This window comes from Melopsittacus undulatus, chromosome 3, assembly GCF_012275295.1.
Source record: "Melopsittacus undulatus isolate bMelUnd1 chromosome 3, bMelUnd1.mat.Z, whole genome shotgun sequence".
Classification (NCBI taxonomy): Eukaryota; Metazoa; Chordata; class Aves; order Psittaciformes; family Psittaculidae; genus Melopsittacus; species Melopsittacus undulatus.
Window position 1 is genome coordinate 110,308,782 of NC_047529.1, and position 16,225 is coordinate 110,325,006.

The 16,225-nt window shown below is 38.3% G+C and overlaps 1 protein-coding gene across 20 annotated transcripts in view; it reads right to left on the minus strand.

Annotated features, from left to right (window-relative positions):
* NRXN1 (neurexin 1) overlaps nt 1–16,225 on the minus strand; it is a 678,674-nt gene that overhangs the window by 366,465 nt on the left and 295,984 nt on the right. For all 20 annotated transcript variants that reach the window (XM_034060547.1, XM_034060546.1, XM_034060544.1 and 17 more), the window contains 3 exons: nt 7,998–8,120; nt 2,177–2,558; nt 1,467–1,657 (listed from right to left, as the gene is read on the minus strand). In XM_034060547.1, the coding sequence (XP_033916438.1) occupies nt 1,467–1,657; nt 2,177–2,558; nt 7,998–8,120 (696 nt within the window). The remainder of the gene's footprint in view (nt 1–1,466; nt 1,658–2,176; nt 2,559–7,997; nt 8,121–16,225) is intronic.

Sequence of the window (16,225 nt, forward strand, 5' to 3'; positions counted from 1 at the left end):
CATGTACCTACACACGCATATGTGTAAGTAGTACTTATCATTGCAAAAAAGGTCAATGAATAGTTGGATGATTTCTTTACAGCTTCAAAAATAACGATTAAATATTACACTGTATCAATGAGCATCGACCACATTTCCAAGGATGCAAAAATGAGACATAGCATGGCACAAATTTCAAACACAATTCTAAGACTGGCACGTGAGCCATCTGAAAAGCTTTAATTTCTAAACCAAGCATTTCTGCTAAAGAATCTCTTACTGAAGATTATGAAATATCAAGATATGTCTTTCTTACAAAGTTAATAGCACTTTCAAGTGAAGCAAATATTAAACATCACAAAATCCAAAATAATTACCAAGGTCAGCTCATTATCTCTGACTCAGAGGTAGTTAAAAGAAAATCCAACAAGGAATAAGCTCTTGATGGAATATTAATATCTACTTTGAACATTCGGAGACTTTTGAGATACCGAATTTTCTTTGACCGTTATGAAATTTTGATTTTCCTAACAAGAACTTTTATAAGGAATGTTTAAATACAGGAGTTTTTCACATGACCAGAGCATATTTTTCTTATGTCTGATGAAGTTATTAGCAGTATTACAAAAGTATACTTACAGATCCTTTCAAAGACGTATCTTCCTCTGATGCAACTTAGCTTTTCAGTAGCCCATTCTTAAAACTATAACTGAATTACTATTACTTACTTTAAACTATACATATGTATTCATTTGGTTTATAAAAAATGGATCTTAAAAATCTAGCTGGATCTACAAAATGTAGGTTTAGAGCTATAAAACAAGTTTATCCTATTTTTAATCCTATCCTGCACTTGAAATTACAACCTATTACCTATTTAGGTATGTTTATGGATCAATATATTTGATGACCGATTCCTCAGAGGGCTGCCATGTAAGATCACTTTACTTACATTTTATGATATCAAAATATAGCAGAGTCTTTATTTTCCCAACAAAAGGTACATTATATCTTGAACACTGTAAAGGGGACAGGTCAAAAGGTTCCCCAATTCTCTAACAGAGATCATTAGTTCTGCAAACCCTTTGTAGTCATACTGTAAACCTTGGGCTGTGGTTTCTGCATGCTACTTATATAGCTTGTGTGCATGTAAAAATCAAGCTTTTGTCATAGACATTTTAGATCTCCTTTATTCCCCCAATTATCTTTTGGTGTATATTAGCCACTCTGTGTTCTTACCAATTCCGACTTTCTTTCCTGTAGTATTTCCGCACATTTAAAGTTGTACCTAATTGTGCAGAACTACCACTACACTGGCATGGTCAGGCTAACATAAAGATGTCACCTCTTACGATCATGTAAACTGTTACCAAATACTATTTCATATGGTATTACAAAATGATATTGTACTTTACATATATGATTTATTCACGTTATCATTCTGTAACAACCCTCATTGTAGGTCATGCAGGAATTACTGTACTTACTTTTGAGATCTAAATTTCTGGCTCCTGCTGTGCTCTGTGTTGTGATTTTAGTGTCGATCTTTACAGTATGGAGATTGTTGGTATCCCTTGATATCATCACATTATGCCACTGGTTGTCATTCAGAGGTTTATTGGAACTTCCTTTGATGAGGTTTGCACCATTTCCCAAGTCAAACACATAGTGTAAATACCTGGGCAAAGAGAAAAAATTGGAAAAGTTTCCTTTTTCTTTACATAGCAAGGGGGCACTAATTATTAGGTCTAATGTTTCCTATTTCCTTGTACACCTCAGTAGTGCTGGGAAAACCAGAAAACAACCAATACCAGATGTGGAAACAACCTTAATTCAGAGAAATCACCATTTGTTTAGATGAGCTGAGCTGCAGTCCCAAGCTTCTGGAAAGTAACAAGCACTCCATGTACCAATGCATGCATACATACGTAGAGAGAGAACAAGAAGGAGGCTATGAACAATACTTCTTTGTGGCAAACACTATAGAAGTGATACCTATTATTTACTTTCATATTGTTCAGGCATCTAGCTTCATCTGGAAGAAAAAGTCACAATAAAGCATAAAGTTTAACATGAAGAAACATCAACCATATATGCCCAGTCAGATAAAGATGTACATCCTAAACTCTCCCTTGTATTTCTCCTGTTTATACATTTTGAATAGACCGGGTTTGTCATGATGCTAATCCATACATACCCTTTTACTAATTCAACCACAATGAAATCATTTCCATCGCCACTGTTATAAAGTATCAATCCATCCAGAGAGGTTGTTTTGAACTGGAAAAAAAGGTGCATAGATGTATATGCTTGTAGTGTTGCCAAAGCAACATAACTTGCTTTTGTTTTAAAGGTTACAGGGTCTGCTATGATGTTCCTGAACCCAAATCTTGCATTTAGCTCACAATAATCGATGTCTCCATTTTTACACAAGTCAATGTATGCCATGCCATTAAATGTAAGGCTCTGGAGATGACCAATGAAATTAGAAGGCACAGAAGACAGGTAGCGCCGTTCTGTTATTATTCCTGTTTCTATGTTGTGGAATTCCAGCCGTGTGTGATCACCAGCCATTTGACCTTTAAATAGTAACAAGAAAACACATGTTAGCATCTGAAAAGGGAGGTCAAAAGGCATATCATGTGATTACATATCTGCATCAATTTGATACTTTTCAGAATGTACAAGATCAGTTCTTGGCTCCAAAGAGGATTCTTCTAATTCATTCAAACATCCAGGAGCCATTCCACTGAGTTCAGTATATTTGGGTAAGGCCAACAGCAAGATTTCTAAATTAAAACATACCAACTCACAATATCAAAACACCAAATCCCTCACTTCGGTTACAATTAACCAGACATGCGGTTGTACTATAACCAACTACAATTAATTAGCACAACATGAAGATCACAGAGGTAAATTTCAGAGCTAAAACTACATCATCACTGTTTGGGGGATATTTTTCCATGTGCTTTGCTTAGTAGTGCATCATGCAGCAAGAGGAAGGAAGAATTCCTGTTTAAGCTGTTTCATGTATCTTAATGCTGGCCCTGCTGCAAACCCGTGCTGCAAGGGTGAACAGTTGCTTGAAATCACCTAACTTTGTACCATGGGGAGAAACTGTGGGGATAAACTGTGTGAAATGGGGGGAGAGCCTAAAAGATGGATGAAGCAAAAAGCCTGCAGTGACGGTGTATGTCAGTGCCTTGTAATCCAGAAAACAGCAAGGGACTTGCTTGCATCAGAAAAGTAGCCAAACCCAAGCCCCACAGCTAACTTTGAATCTTTCTTTGTCATGCAAAGACTCCTGCACAGCAGAAAGCCTAAAATTTGCTGACTATACAACTAATCTGAAGGAAAGAATCAGCACTGCCGGTACACTGCATACAATGCAGCTAAGTTTTTAAGCTACTTACTAAATACCTGACCCAGCACATCAAAACTGTGTCCACTGAAGAGTTCCTTTTTTTAACAGAGCTTAATTTTTTTTCCATACTTATTTTAAGGAAGTAGGGCAGTACTATCACAAGGCTGATTCATGGTCACATTGTGTGGGTATGATGACAAAATAGCTTGTTGTTATTATTAATCAGTTTTACCACTTAACCTGCCTTTTGCAAATCATGGCATAGATTTCCCAATTCCTTAACTGTTTTGCCTCTCAGGGAATACAAAGAAGATGAACAGCAGATCTAGCCAAGCTGGAATAAATACTAGCATAAAACTGCCAGTATTTACTATAAAATATGCCAATAATACAAGTTCACACAGCTGTAGTGCAAAGCTCACCATAGCTCTGTTGGTCCTTCCCTGAATGCATTATTCCAAGACAAGAGTCTGACCTGGGCATCTTAAGCAGTGGTGCAAAAAACCCTAAGGCAGGTTTAAACAGCTGTACCTTCATCAGTTTTATAAACAACTGTCTGTGTATGTGTGTGAGAATAGGAGAAAGATAAGGGCAAGATAAATGTAGATATTAGGGCTTTCCCCTGGGAAACAGATTCACTAACAGGTTAAGTCACAGCACTGAGATGTAAATACACGTATAGCAGTGAAGTTAGAGCAAAAATAGGTCTGCAAGCTTTAACGCCATTCAGACCACTCACACAAATTGCTCTAACACTTTATGATAAATATTTATAAGCAGTTTACTTAGCTTCAGGATGTGTCTATGTAAGAATTAAAGTAGAATTAATTCTACTGGAGGCGGCCTTCTGACAAGGGCCTGTAGGGACAGGACAAGGGCAAATGGCTTTAAACTGACACAGGGGAGATTGAGATGAGACATTAGGAAGAAATTCCTCCCTGCGAGGGTGCAGGGGCCCTGGCACAGGGTGCCCAGAGAAGCTGTGGCTGCCTCATCCCTGGCAGTGTTCAAGGCCGGGTTGGACACAGGGCCTTGGAGCAACCTGGTCTAGTGGAAGGTGTCCTGCCTGTGGCAGGGCATTGTAACTGAAGGAACTTTAAGGTCCTTCCAAACCAAACCAGTCTGGGATTCTGTGATATTGATATAATTGAACAACCTCAGCATTTTGCGATCTGCAGTCATACAACCAAACACTGCAAGAGACTCCTTAAACCCAAGGATGTTGGTCCTTGACGTTCTTGTTTCTAAACACCAGTTATAAAGACACTACTTCCCCTGATGTACAAGCAAAGGTGGGTTCTTCCATGTGGTACTGTGTCAGGGAGCTGTTCTGAAAAATGCCCAATCTGTAACTTTCTGCAAGGCCAAGAGCTATGTATTGGATCATACACAGAGAACTGAAGATCCTGCTTTAGAAAGGAACATGATGTATTCTAACCTTGTATCACTTAAAATGGCATTGCATAAATGTCATGGCAAAAATCCACAAAGCTTTGGTCTGTAGCACAGTATCCTCACTAAATTAAATGTACTTCTTTCCTGAGCATAGTAATAAGAAAGTTCCAGACTCTGGGCTCACATCCTAAATCTCTTAAGGGTTCAGTAGTACAAACATGCTAAGGAGACTTCAGACTTCACACAATGTTCCAGTTATTTGCAACTACAGCAATGAAAAACAACAAAAGAGAGAGAGAATGCAGCCTGAGCCTATGAGGTTAGGTTTTGGTTTGGTTTGGTTTGAGGGCTTTTTTAACACTTGTCAAGTTGGTGCATAGAATGCATTACCTGGCGCTAGGGGACATCATAATCAAAAGATTTTCTATTCAACCTCCCTTGCCAGAATGTCATGTGTCTGGGATATTTTAGATGAGATCTAGGAAGAAACTCCTCCCTGTGAGGGTGCTGAGGCACTGGCACAGGGTGCCCAGAGATGCTGTGACTGCCCCATCCCTGGCAGTGTTCAAGGCCAGGTTGGACGAGGCTTGGAGCATCCTGGTCTGGTGGAAGGTGTCCCTGCTCGTGGCAGGGGGTTGGAACTGGTTGAGCTTTATGGTTCCTTCCAACCCAAACCATTCTACGGTTCGTATCTGTAAGCCAGGTATGCTTTCCGCTGCCCAGCTGTGGTGACCTCCTTTAGTCCACTTTTATTTTCTATACATGTCACAGAATCAAGATCCATCAGGGCTGTAAGTATTTAAATTCCTCTGTGCTGAATAGATTTTCCAAAACCACCCATATGCGTTCCAATGAAAGCTAGTTATGATTCTGAAAGATATTATTTATCCATGTATAAATTAGGCATTCAAAGATACCTAAGCTCAATCAATGGTGATTGCAGGTGATATTTCATGACCTGCAAAAAATGTCAAGTCAGGCTCAATTTTTTAATGGCTTCCCCTCCAGCTTAAGCTTTCTGGACCCATTTTTTTTTTCCCATATTGGAAATGGAATCAAAAAAAGGAAAACACAGTGTGTGGTGAGAGAAATTTCTGGAAGTCCATTTTTTCCTCAGGCTCCCTATAAGTTTATAACAACCTTTTACACGAATAACTACCAGGTTATATTTTAATCACCTTTCTTATTGTTGGGACATCTGAAGAAAAGCTCTAAGCGGTTTAGAGCAAGAGCACTCCAATTTGTTACCGCAGCTCTTCTACTACCCCTTCAGGAAATTCAAAGCTACTGCAGATTAAATCACAATATGTACATTTGAAACTTACGCTCATGCAGGCTTTGCAACATACTGTGTTGCAATTAAAGAAAAAAGTCTTAGTGCTACACAGCAATAAAGATTTTCCATGTAGAAAATTTAATATTCCTGAGACTAACAGCTAATTTCCCATGCTATCAGGCTTTCAAGTTCCCTCTGGCTCCTTCTCTCATGCCAATTCCCTCCTCACTGACGGAGGAGGCCACAGATTGGCTACACAGATTCCTGCAGGGAGTTTTTTATCCTCCAAAATATTAGGATAACTTTCTCCCCTTGGATGAAGCGCATTAAACATCTGTGGGATTTGCAAATGTAGGTAACTTCCAGCTGAAAGAACTGAGAGGGATTTTGAGTCAACTGATCTTCTTCTTACACAGATACTGGCATGGGGAAGAATAGAAGTTTTGGACCAGAAAGTTGGACCCCCAGGCAACACTTTTGCTTGGTCAGGAGGCAACTGAAGACACTTCGCACATAAAGCATGTTTTAAGAGCATTATCCAGATGCCTCAAACACTGACAAGCTTGGGGGATCAACAACCTCTCCAGGAAGCTGGTTTCAGTCTCAGTTATTTACTGAGACCATATTTGACAACAACTACAGTTATCTGCAATGGAGAGTGATAACAAGAATTTACAGTCCTGCATTCTTTACTTATTACTTCACCTGACTAGCCTATGTATGATAGAAACCCCCTGTTTGTATTCTAATCCTTCATGCATATTTGAGCTCAGCAGCTGGGACTGAACCCAAAGGTGGTAACAGTGCTTTCTGTAACTTGCAGTATTTGTAAATAAGAAATCTGCCATGGCAAGCCCAAGAAACGTGCATTTGGTTAGAGATGCTTATTTGATTCAGAACTAAGCAGCTCCCCCTAACTAGAAAACATCTCAAAGGAGTCTTATTATTTGAGCTGCAGTTGAAGCAGCAGGCTAATATTTTTTCAGTGTAGTTTCTCCAATACCATATACTTCCACGAAACAACTAACTGGTTTAGGTCATGATCTAAGGCATCAAATACACAGACTAAATGTTTGCTTCACCTCTGGAAGAGCTATTGACCATTTCTGATGGTACAAAAATGTGTCTTTGCAACTATGAATACACAGAAATTATTTTTCTACCAACTGACATGGTCGTAAGGGTTGTGCTGAGGTAAAAAGGGACTACTAACGAAGAGGCTTTCCATTTAAAACTCCATTAATAATTTTAACACACCTCAGAACTAATGATAAAAGCTATTTAACACTACATTGAAACTAAATAGCTAACACAAAATCAGGCACATAGCATTGTGCAAAGAATCAAGGCCAGAAGCTCGGTCTCTTGCCGGGCTTAACAACACATATGCAGACCTTGTCTTTAACAGAAAAAAATTGAAGTCTTCCCTACTGTAATTTCTGATAATATATACATAAGAATAGATTTCTAACATCTGCTAGCATTCATGCCATGTTTATTCTCCCATTTCAACTGCTATTTGAGAAAAACCTGTTGCCTAGCATTTAATTATGGAGGGCAGCTGATGCAAGATTTAAAACACAATAGAATATCCCTCAAACATTTATTAAATTCTTTCTCTCAGCAATGTCTTACAGTTGAAGCTTAGAATATATTTAGTGTGTTGCCAAAAGCATTTTACTTGCCTTCTCATTAGTGATGTATCAAATCACTTCTCTCCAATTACTGTATAAAAACATTCATTTAAGTCAGCATGAAGGTTTTTATTAATCCCAATGGCAATGTTAGAGTAACATGAATATCAAGTGTAATAATGCACTTGTAGTACCAGGATTTCAAGATGCAAAAAGCAGATTTTGTATCTTACCCAAGTAAAGAAAACAAATAAGCATCTGCTGCTTTCAGATAAAGGCATTTTACTTCTGTCATGTTTTGGTTTGTGCTTCCCCCCAGTAACACAGAGTCCCAACGCCACGCTACCTGTCACGGCCTGCTGGTCATCCACCATTAACTTTAAACTCTTTCCTCGCCGAACCACCCGCACTGTGTGCCACTCATTATCATTGAGGTTATAGCCAGCAAAAAGGGTTTCTGGACCTTTGCCTGTAGGATATGCCAAACAGTCATTATGCAATCTTTACATCAGTTTACATGTGAACCTCACAAAGAGAAAGAGAAATACAGAGAAACTGGCTGGGCAAAAGTTAAAACTCACCAAAAGTGACATCAAGCAAGAAAATTATGAAGTATAAGCAAGCCTCAAAATACACAGCTACTATCTTAAAACTATCTTCTATTGCATATTTAACTATAGAAATGTATTGTATATGCACGTTTTAGGAACCAGGTTGTCATAAATAGGCACAGTCAACATAGATTTAGTTACGCACATCCCAATCATATAAAAATCCCATTTAAAAAATGGAATTACTTCAACCAGAAGAACTTCAGCATGTGCTTACAAGACTGGTTTTTTGTTCCTCCATTAAAAACAGGTTGGGGGAAAGGTGCAAGTGGTAAATGTGTGTGCATGTGTGCTAGACTTTTCTTCATCTGCATCAGCTTCTCATCCTCTGCTTATTAGGACTTCTCCGATCAACTATTAATTTATCATACAGGTGACTTGTTAACATTTGGATGCAGTGCTGTCTGATGTCAGCAGATCTTCAGACCATGTTCTCCTTTTTCATTTAATGGATACCTTTTACTGTAATCTGCTATTTTTGTTAGCAGCACAACAAACACTTTTGAAGCAAATAATTCTACATACAGCACAAAATACTTGCAATAACTGCACTATTCACAAATCCAAGAAACAAGATATCTTTAAGAAAAAAAAAATCTCAGAAGAAAATTATTATGGAAATAGTCCCTTACACTGTTGAACAAGACAAAGAAAGAAGAAAAATCCTGACTATGAACTGTCATTGACTGGAGTAGGTGACTGACCAAATGCTGAACCACTCAAAACTTACATGCTCAAACCTATGCAGTGACTCTCCAAAAGGTAAAGCTAACTTACAATTACAAAATACACTCTTGCAAAATAGAGACCTCCCTGGACTGTTTTTCAGGCAGAATAAAGGCTGCTGATAACTAAATGAAACATGTAATTAAGTAGCATTTGGCATAAAAACGTTAGGGTTACAGTGAGACAGACCAGTCCTTCCACCACACCCTCCCACAGGACTGCACCCCGTGTGTCAGCCTTCTTTTCAAAGGGATATGACACCGGGTCTGAAAATCTTGCTACACTTCTTTTTGGATTCTTTTCCAACCCAGTACAAGCTGACTGTGATGGATGAGGTCTGTTAATAAATGGGTAGTATATAGCACTTTCTAAAATCAAAACCTCTCTGGCTTCAGGACTGCACAGAGAGAAAAAGACATTAACAGCTTGCTGTAGCTGTTCAGCATATTGGACAATTTTCCTCTCAAGACTTCTTTCATTTTCTTATCAGCATTTTTCTTAATTGAAACTGGTTTATTGCCCTGCTTTTAGATGCAATCTTTGCTATTTTTGAGCATGTCAGGGGAGATCCAGGAATAAAAATACCAGTTACAGCAAAGGCAGTGAGATCCCAATGACATCATGTTGCTTTCTCTATGCCTCAGTACTGACGCTAACCAAGGAAAGGTGTGCTAACTCAGCAGAAGGAGACATGATAAGCCCACTGGTACCAACCACCAGAATTGCTCTGTTCCTTACCTGTTTACTTTCTTTGACAAGAGAAAGACGAGGTTTGCATAACGCTTAAATGAAGAGAGCCTACAAGGATGCCAGAAAGGGACTCTTGATCAGGAACTGTAGTGTTAAGACAAGGGGGAATAGGTTCAAACTTTAATAAGGTAGATTCAGGTTAGATACAAGGGAGAAATTCTTCCCTGTGAGGGTGGTGAGGCACTGGCACAGGGTGCCCAGAGAAGCCCTGGCAGCATTTAAGTCCAGGCTGGATGGGGCTTGGAGCAACCTGGTCTAGTGGAAAGTGTCCCTGCCCATGGCAGGGGCTGGAACTGGATAAGCTTTAAGGTACTTCCAGCCCAAACCATTCTGTGATTCTGTTATCTTTGGATATGATGATATAGATGCAGTGAATAATGCTTTTTAAGCGATTTTTACTATTCTGTATTCCATTAGGTGATTTAATGGAAGCAACTTCTAACCAGATTTTGGAGACAAGGGAGGAATTTACAAAATCTGCTTAAGTAATACGAGTACAAATCTTAGTGAATCAAAACACCTGCCTAGAAAAACATCACTTATTATTGTTTTAAATGTTAGAATTTGTTAGTTCCACTCCCATATCTGACTCCAGATCTCTAAGAGACCTAAAATCATATGGAATTTTCATTTGCTCTCACATTAACAGCCCTCTGTAGGGTCCCATTCATGTAAAGGTACCTCAGTGTATATAAATATCAAATCCAAGTTGGCTGCTCACATTTATACAGGCAAACATGTCTATTATCTTTTCATGGTTAGGGACTTGTAATAGCTTCTTGTAAAATTAAACGTGTTTCCCTATGCATCAGTCTGCTTCCTTCGCAAGACTACTCTGACTTTAAATCAGATCAGAACTACCTGTAATATGCCTTTGTTCACATTGCACAGTCCAAAACTGGATTAAGGGGACCTGGGATGAAAGGGCTACGAAAAAGATGAACCTGGGTATAACACACCATGGGACAACGCATTGAAAGCAGTCTTAGCCTTGTAGAAACTAGCTACCTTGCATGGACAAAAGGCTTTTCTTTCCTGAAGCCACTCTCTAACAGGGAAAAAGGGTTTTGCGTTGTCATAGAGAATACAAGGAACTACAGAACAGGAGGATCCAGTGTTCAGATACTGTGTATGGGCCTGTCACATCCTGTTGCCTCTCTGCAAAGTATCATGGTAGCTGGAGAGGTGGATGAGGAAGGACAGATGCCCACCATTCCTGCAGAGAATGTAAGGCTTGGGCTGCTTCTTGGCCAAGAACAAGTTTTTGCTTTACAAAAGTAGTAAATGTGCCCGTGAGCAATGTATTTAGAAGAACATTTTCTAAATGCTTTAACACAAACCATGTAGGAATCCCTTAATGTCCCACAAGACTAGGAGGGCTGAAGAAAAGTCTTAACATATCCAGTTAAATGGCACTGGCCAATCTCAAACACGGATTACATTAGTACTTTCCTCACAGATTTTCAAATATATTGACATGAATTTAAACATCATATTTTGAAATAATGACAGTTCAGACCCTTCTTCCATCCTGGTTTATAGTCAATCTACTATAAATCAAAATCTACTAAATCACTGCTTCTCCAGTCTTTTTCTGACTTTACACAGATCTGATTCCACTTCATTAAAATCCTATCAGCAGAAAGTGCTGTTGTATTTAAATCAGAATTGGCACAGTTACACTTTTTGGGAAGACTGCACTTTTTTACTGTCTTCTTTAAAAGCATTACATATCTTCCATGAGAAGAAAACAAAGAGCCCTGATTTAATTCTGTTTTCCTTGGGCTGATACTATTCTTCCAACCTTATGTTCCTCCACTCACATTTCCCTGCTATCCTTCCCCTGGAACTCACCTGCCTCTTTCTAGACAGGGCACAGTTAATCTGCTTCATGTACCCAGCACTTTTCACTTTGAGCTACTGATTCTCTCAAATACTAATACCTTAATTCATAAACTTTCCTTTCCAGAGATAAGCTCTAACCTGCAAAAAAACACTAAAGTATCTCCTCTTGCATAACTATGAAATTTATTATGAACATCTATGTTCAGCTCTTTTCCTATTTTAACGGCTTAAATAACTAGTAGATTTTATGCACCCCTGGAGTAAATAGATAGTACCAAATAAAAGTAAAGGCACTTTAATGGCTCCTACAATTTGCTCATAGTCTGTCACGTCAGCTAATTCTGCAAATTCCTTTAAAAGCAAGGTGCTTCTTTTACAACTACCTTTTTACATGGGAAAATACAGACAGCCAAATAGAGGTATAAATCTTGATGATGCAATTCATCATGAGCTAGGACATACAAATGTAATGTCCCATATATCCTATGTTACAAGCTTTACGTAGGCACCCAAAGTTGAGCTGACTTTGTTTTCAGCACATAAGCTAGAATTTATCTGCCCTTGGTCATTTTTAAAATTTAAAGAAAAAACTATGAACCTTAAAAAAAAACAACCCCTCATTTTCAGTGTGCTGAATATTCCAAGCATTGTTTGGGGATTCCCACTCTTTTTACTATCTTGTGATAAACCTGCTCAGCCTAATTCAAGCACTGAAAATTCAAATGGTCCTGTTAGCTGATGGTAACACACGTACTTTCTCTCTTACAGGTATTCATCCTATGATACTTCAGTTAGATCTTTTAACCAACTACTCAAACAGAACTTCACAAAACCCAAGCTCATTACTTTGAAAGAAAACACCAGCTTTTGGCATTGTACCAAAATACATTAAAAACTAGCTGTCTGAACCCAGCACAGAAACTATTACTGCCTCTTACAATGCCATCCACCTAAGCATATATTAAAAGACCACACAAACTTGCTTGGAGATGTCAATTGTGTGATCAAAAGTCAATATGAAAAATGAAGTATCAAAAGAAAGGCAAAGTGAATAAAGACTATCAAGGGAGATTGATGGTTCAGTGAATGCTATACTAACCTACAGAACCCAACTTAGTTACAGGCAAATAACTACTATCGATTTATTGCTCAGTATAAGAAATACCAGTGTTTCCAGGCTAGTTTTCTAACATAGCTATGCAGACTGCAGCAATCAGTATTAGGTGACATTTCCCATTTGCAATTTGAGAGTAAGTGGACGAAAAGACAAAACCCTGAGATCACTCAAGTTAATAAAGAATATTGCTTTGACGTCTGGGATGCCAGGATTTTAGATGGTGTCTTTCAGCTAAAGTAATACATACACAGCAAGATGAACTGTAAAGACAGCTAAGTGGCTCTGAGAGACACATCAGAGTATTATTATAAACACCTGATGCAGAATCAGAAAACTGTGTGCCATCTTTGTATCTAGCCTGCTTTCCAAGGTAAATCTAGCATGCCTGTAATATAAGCTTCTGCTCCAGCCACTTCTGAGGCATTTCTATTACACACCAGTCTGCAGCACAAAATGTTCAGAGAAGATTCCTCCAGAGCTAGATGCAGAAACACAAGACAGTCTGTTAGGGTAAACAGCAGAAGGCATCTTCATTATCCTTTCTATGGTGGTTGCCTGCAGAAACAATTCTGGTCTTCCAAATGACTTATCAGCAAACCTGAATTTAAAAAGTCAATTATTATAGTGAATCAACTGTATTTTAAACAGCTGTATCTGCATCAGCCTGAAATTCCCTTACTGTGCATGTTTCTTACTAACAGAAAAAACTTAGTTACCTTTTAAAGATCAATGATGTGTATCAGTTTATCATTAAAAGCCAATTGATAAATTGAGAAAGCCTTACTGCAGGTCAAAGAAATTTTGTCAACTGTATTGTCTTCATAATAGACTCATGCAGAAAACTCTACAAGAGCAGCACATTCACTGAATCGTATCAAGCAAAACACATCAATCTGCACTGTGTGATTAAAATGTTCCAGCCCACGATAGCTTTGTTATAAGTAAAATTGCTTTGGGCAATTTGGGTGAAGTATTGGCTGTTTAAGGTATTTTTATTACTTTTTAAAACAAAACCTGCCATTTCAGAAATTAAAAAGAAGATTAGAGTTGCCAATACAGTTCATCAGCCTTCATTTCAGCTGGAAAATGGCTTTGCTCATATTAGTTTAAGCAACAAATATATACTCGTATAGAAATGCGGAAAGCTGAGAAGGTACGCTTGAAAATTCTACTGACTTCCTCTACGTGACCAAACTACAAACAGACTGCATTTAATATTGATCTAATTCACTAGTAAGGAAAACCAGCATACACAGTGAATGCACCAGGGAAGAAAAATCCATAGAAGGATATAAAACCCAACCAATTCACAGATCAAGCACCATATCCAGCTCTGAGGACACAAAGTTTTCTACAGTCATTTGCCCATTTCTTTTCCCTCTTTTCTGGGAATTTGCTTCCCCTGTCTATAGTCTGAGCTGCTCAGTTGCCCCTCTCCCAACCTTGTCTACCCATTGCCTTAAGCAAGTTACTTACATTAGGGTGTGATGGCACACATACTCATCCATTCCTTTAAAGCTGTGAGATATTAACTGTTGGTGCCACGTAAAGATCTAAATTGAGCCAGGGGATCAAGGTGTGAGCACAGAACATAGACAGATCTACTGGACTAAGGCATTCTTAGTGTCTGCCAAGAATGGATCTCATGATTAGCCCTGTCTTGTGAAAGCCTATTCTCTATAAACAGAATGAGGACCACTACTGAATTTCACCGAGATGGAGAAAGAAAGAATTGTCAGAAAGTAGTAAATTTTTGAGTTGTAAGTCTTGTCCTCTGAACTTCCCTGCCACACCAAGTATATGTACAACACATACACATACCCACAAAACTGGAGGTGTGTTTTGCTGCTTTATAACTGGGTCTATATTAAGTTGAACCATGCTTCCTGGAAAAATGGTTTTGAAATTGTAATTACAAGTGTACCTAAACTCCCAGATACGTGACAGGATGTTGTTGCTGTGTTATGAAATGCCTTACCCAGATCAGAGACATTTCTTAACACATTACTTAAAACATTTATTGTTAGGAATTTGCTGCATTTTAATTCATTTTTCTAAGTCATATATCTAAGCCAGTGAAACACAAACAGCCCTAAGGACATGCAATTTTCCTTCTTCTTGGAAATAATGAAAGAAAAGCATCTTTTAAAAGCTAAGACCAGAAGCCAGCTAGATCCCTGTATTTTTAATAAGAGTGCAGCTTTGCTTTTGTACTGTTCTCTAAGGATCACGACTACCAGAAAATGTTCTAACAGTACTAAAGGTTTTATTAATCTAGCCGAAGGCCCTGGACTAAAGTGCAGCAAAGTCAATGAGCTTGAAACATATGGTTGTTGCTTTGTCAGCTCACAGCTGAACATTTGCAGCCAAAGCTTCAGAAAGTCTGTTGAACTTGACAATTGACTTTGCTGTAGGTAAGGTGAGCATGAACTTTCAATACACGGCAATTCCATGTTAATTTAAAGTAAGCTTCAGTGAAGGATTATTTACTTTGTATTTACTGTAGGTTAAAAAACCAAGTGCGCTTGCAAAGCTCAGGCAGCCTTACAAACACATTGTAAGGTCATATCCTGCCTTGAATCATGCTAAATTCTTTAAAGTATACCCAAATCCTAGGACTTTGAACTGGGATTCAGCAGGTTTATTCCACAAACCACTTGTGTGACCTTTAGTCAACCTCCCCGAGTTTGACATGACTGCTAGAATTAAAAATTCCATGTTCTTTAAGCTGGATACATGTATAAGTTTGTATTACAGAGAGCTTTCTGATACCAAGAGTTTGTTTCAATGAAAACAATGCTTTTAAATCCTATTTAACAAAACTCTCATAAAACCAGTAGAGAAAAGCATGGATAATTCATTTGCAGCCTTTAGTGTTTGGATTTTCTTTCCTTCTGTAATGGGAATAGGATTGAAAAATCCTAAGAACTGACTTGGCAACACCTGTGTAAAATAGTACCAAGACTAACATGAAACCTCAATTCTGAACAATACACTAATTCAGTTTTTAAAAGGAAATCTCATTGTTCTGATATGATTTCAATGGAAACCAGAAGCTCTGATATTCATTCATTCTGTGTGAATTCAGAGTTCTGTCAGTAGCACTGATTTTTGAGATGTAGGCTTAAACTAAAGGGAAAAAAGTGATCCTGGGATGAGTTCATTTTCTGCCTTCCAAATAAGATTTTGATTTTTACCTCAGCAGACTTGTTATTCTTGTCTGGACTACTCAAACCAAAATCCTTATAAACCGCAAAAGCAGAAACACGTACATTCCCTCTCCTGGATTTCCAGGAACAACAAGAATATTCCTCTAACCTTTCAAAGAAATGGAGCGATACACTTGGCAGCATCCTTTTCCTTAAACATCATCTCTACAAGTTACTATCCAAATACATTTCTTCAGCTTCTAGAGGAACTTTGCTGTCTCCTCTGGACCAAAGTGACATGAAGGAATTCTTGCTTGGAAGAAGAATTTCACCACGAGATGGCTATCTAACTAACTTTGATAATCTGCAGTTGAAC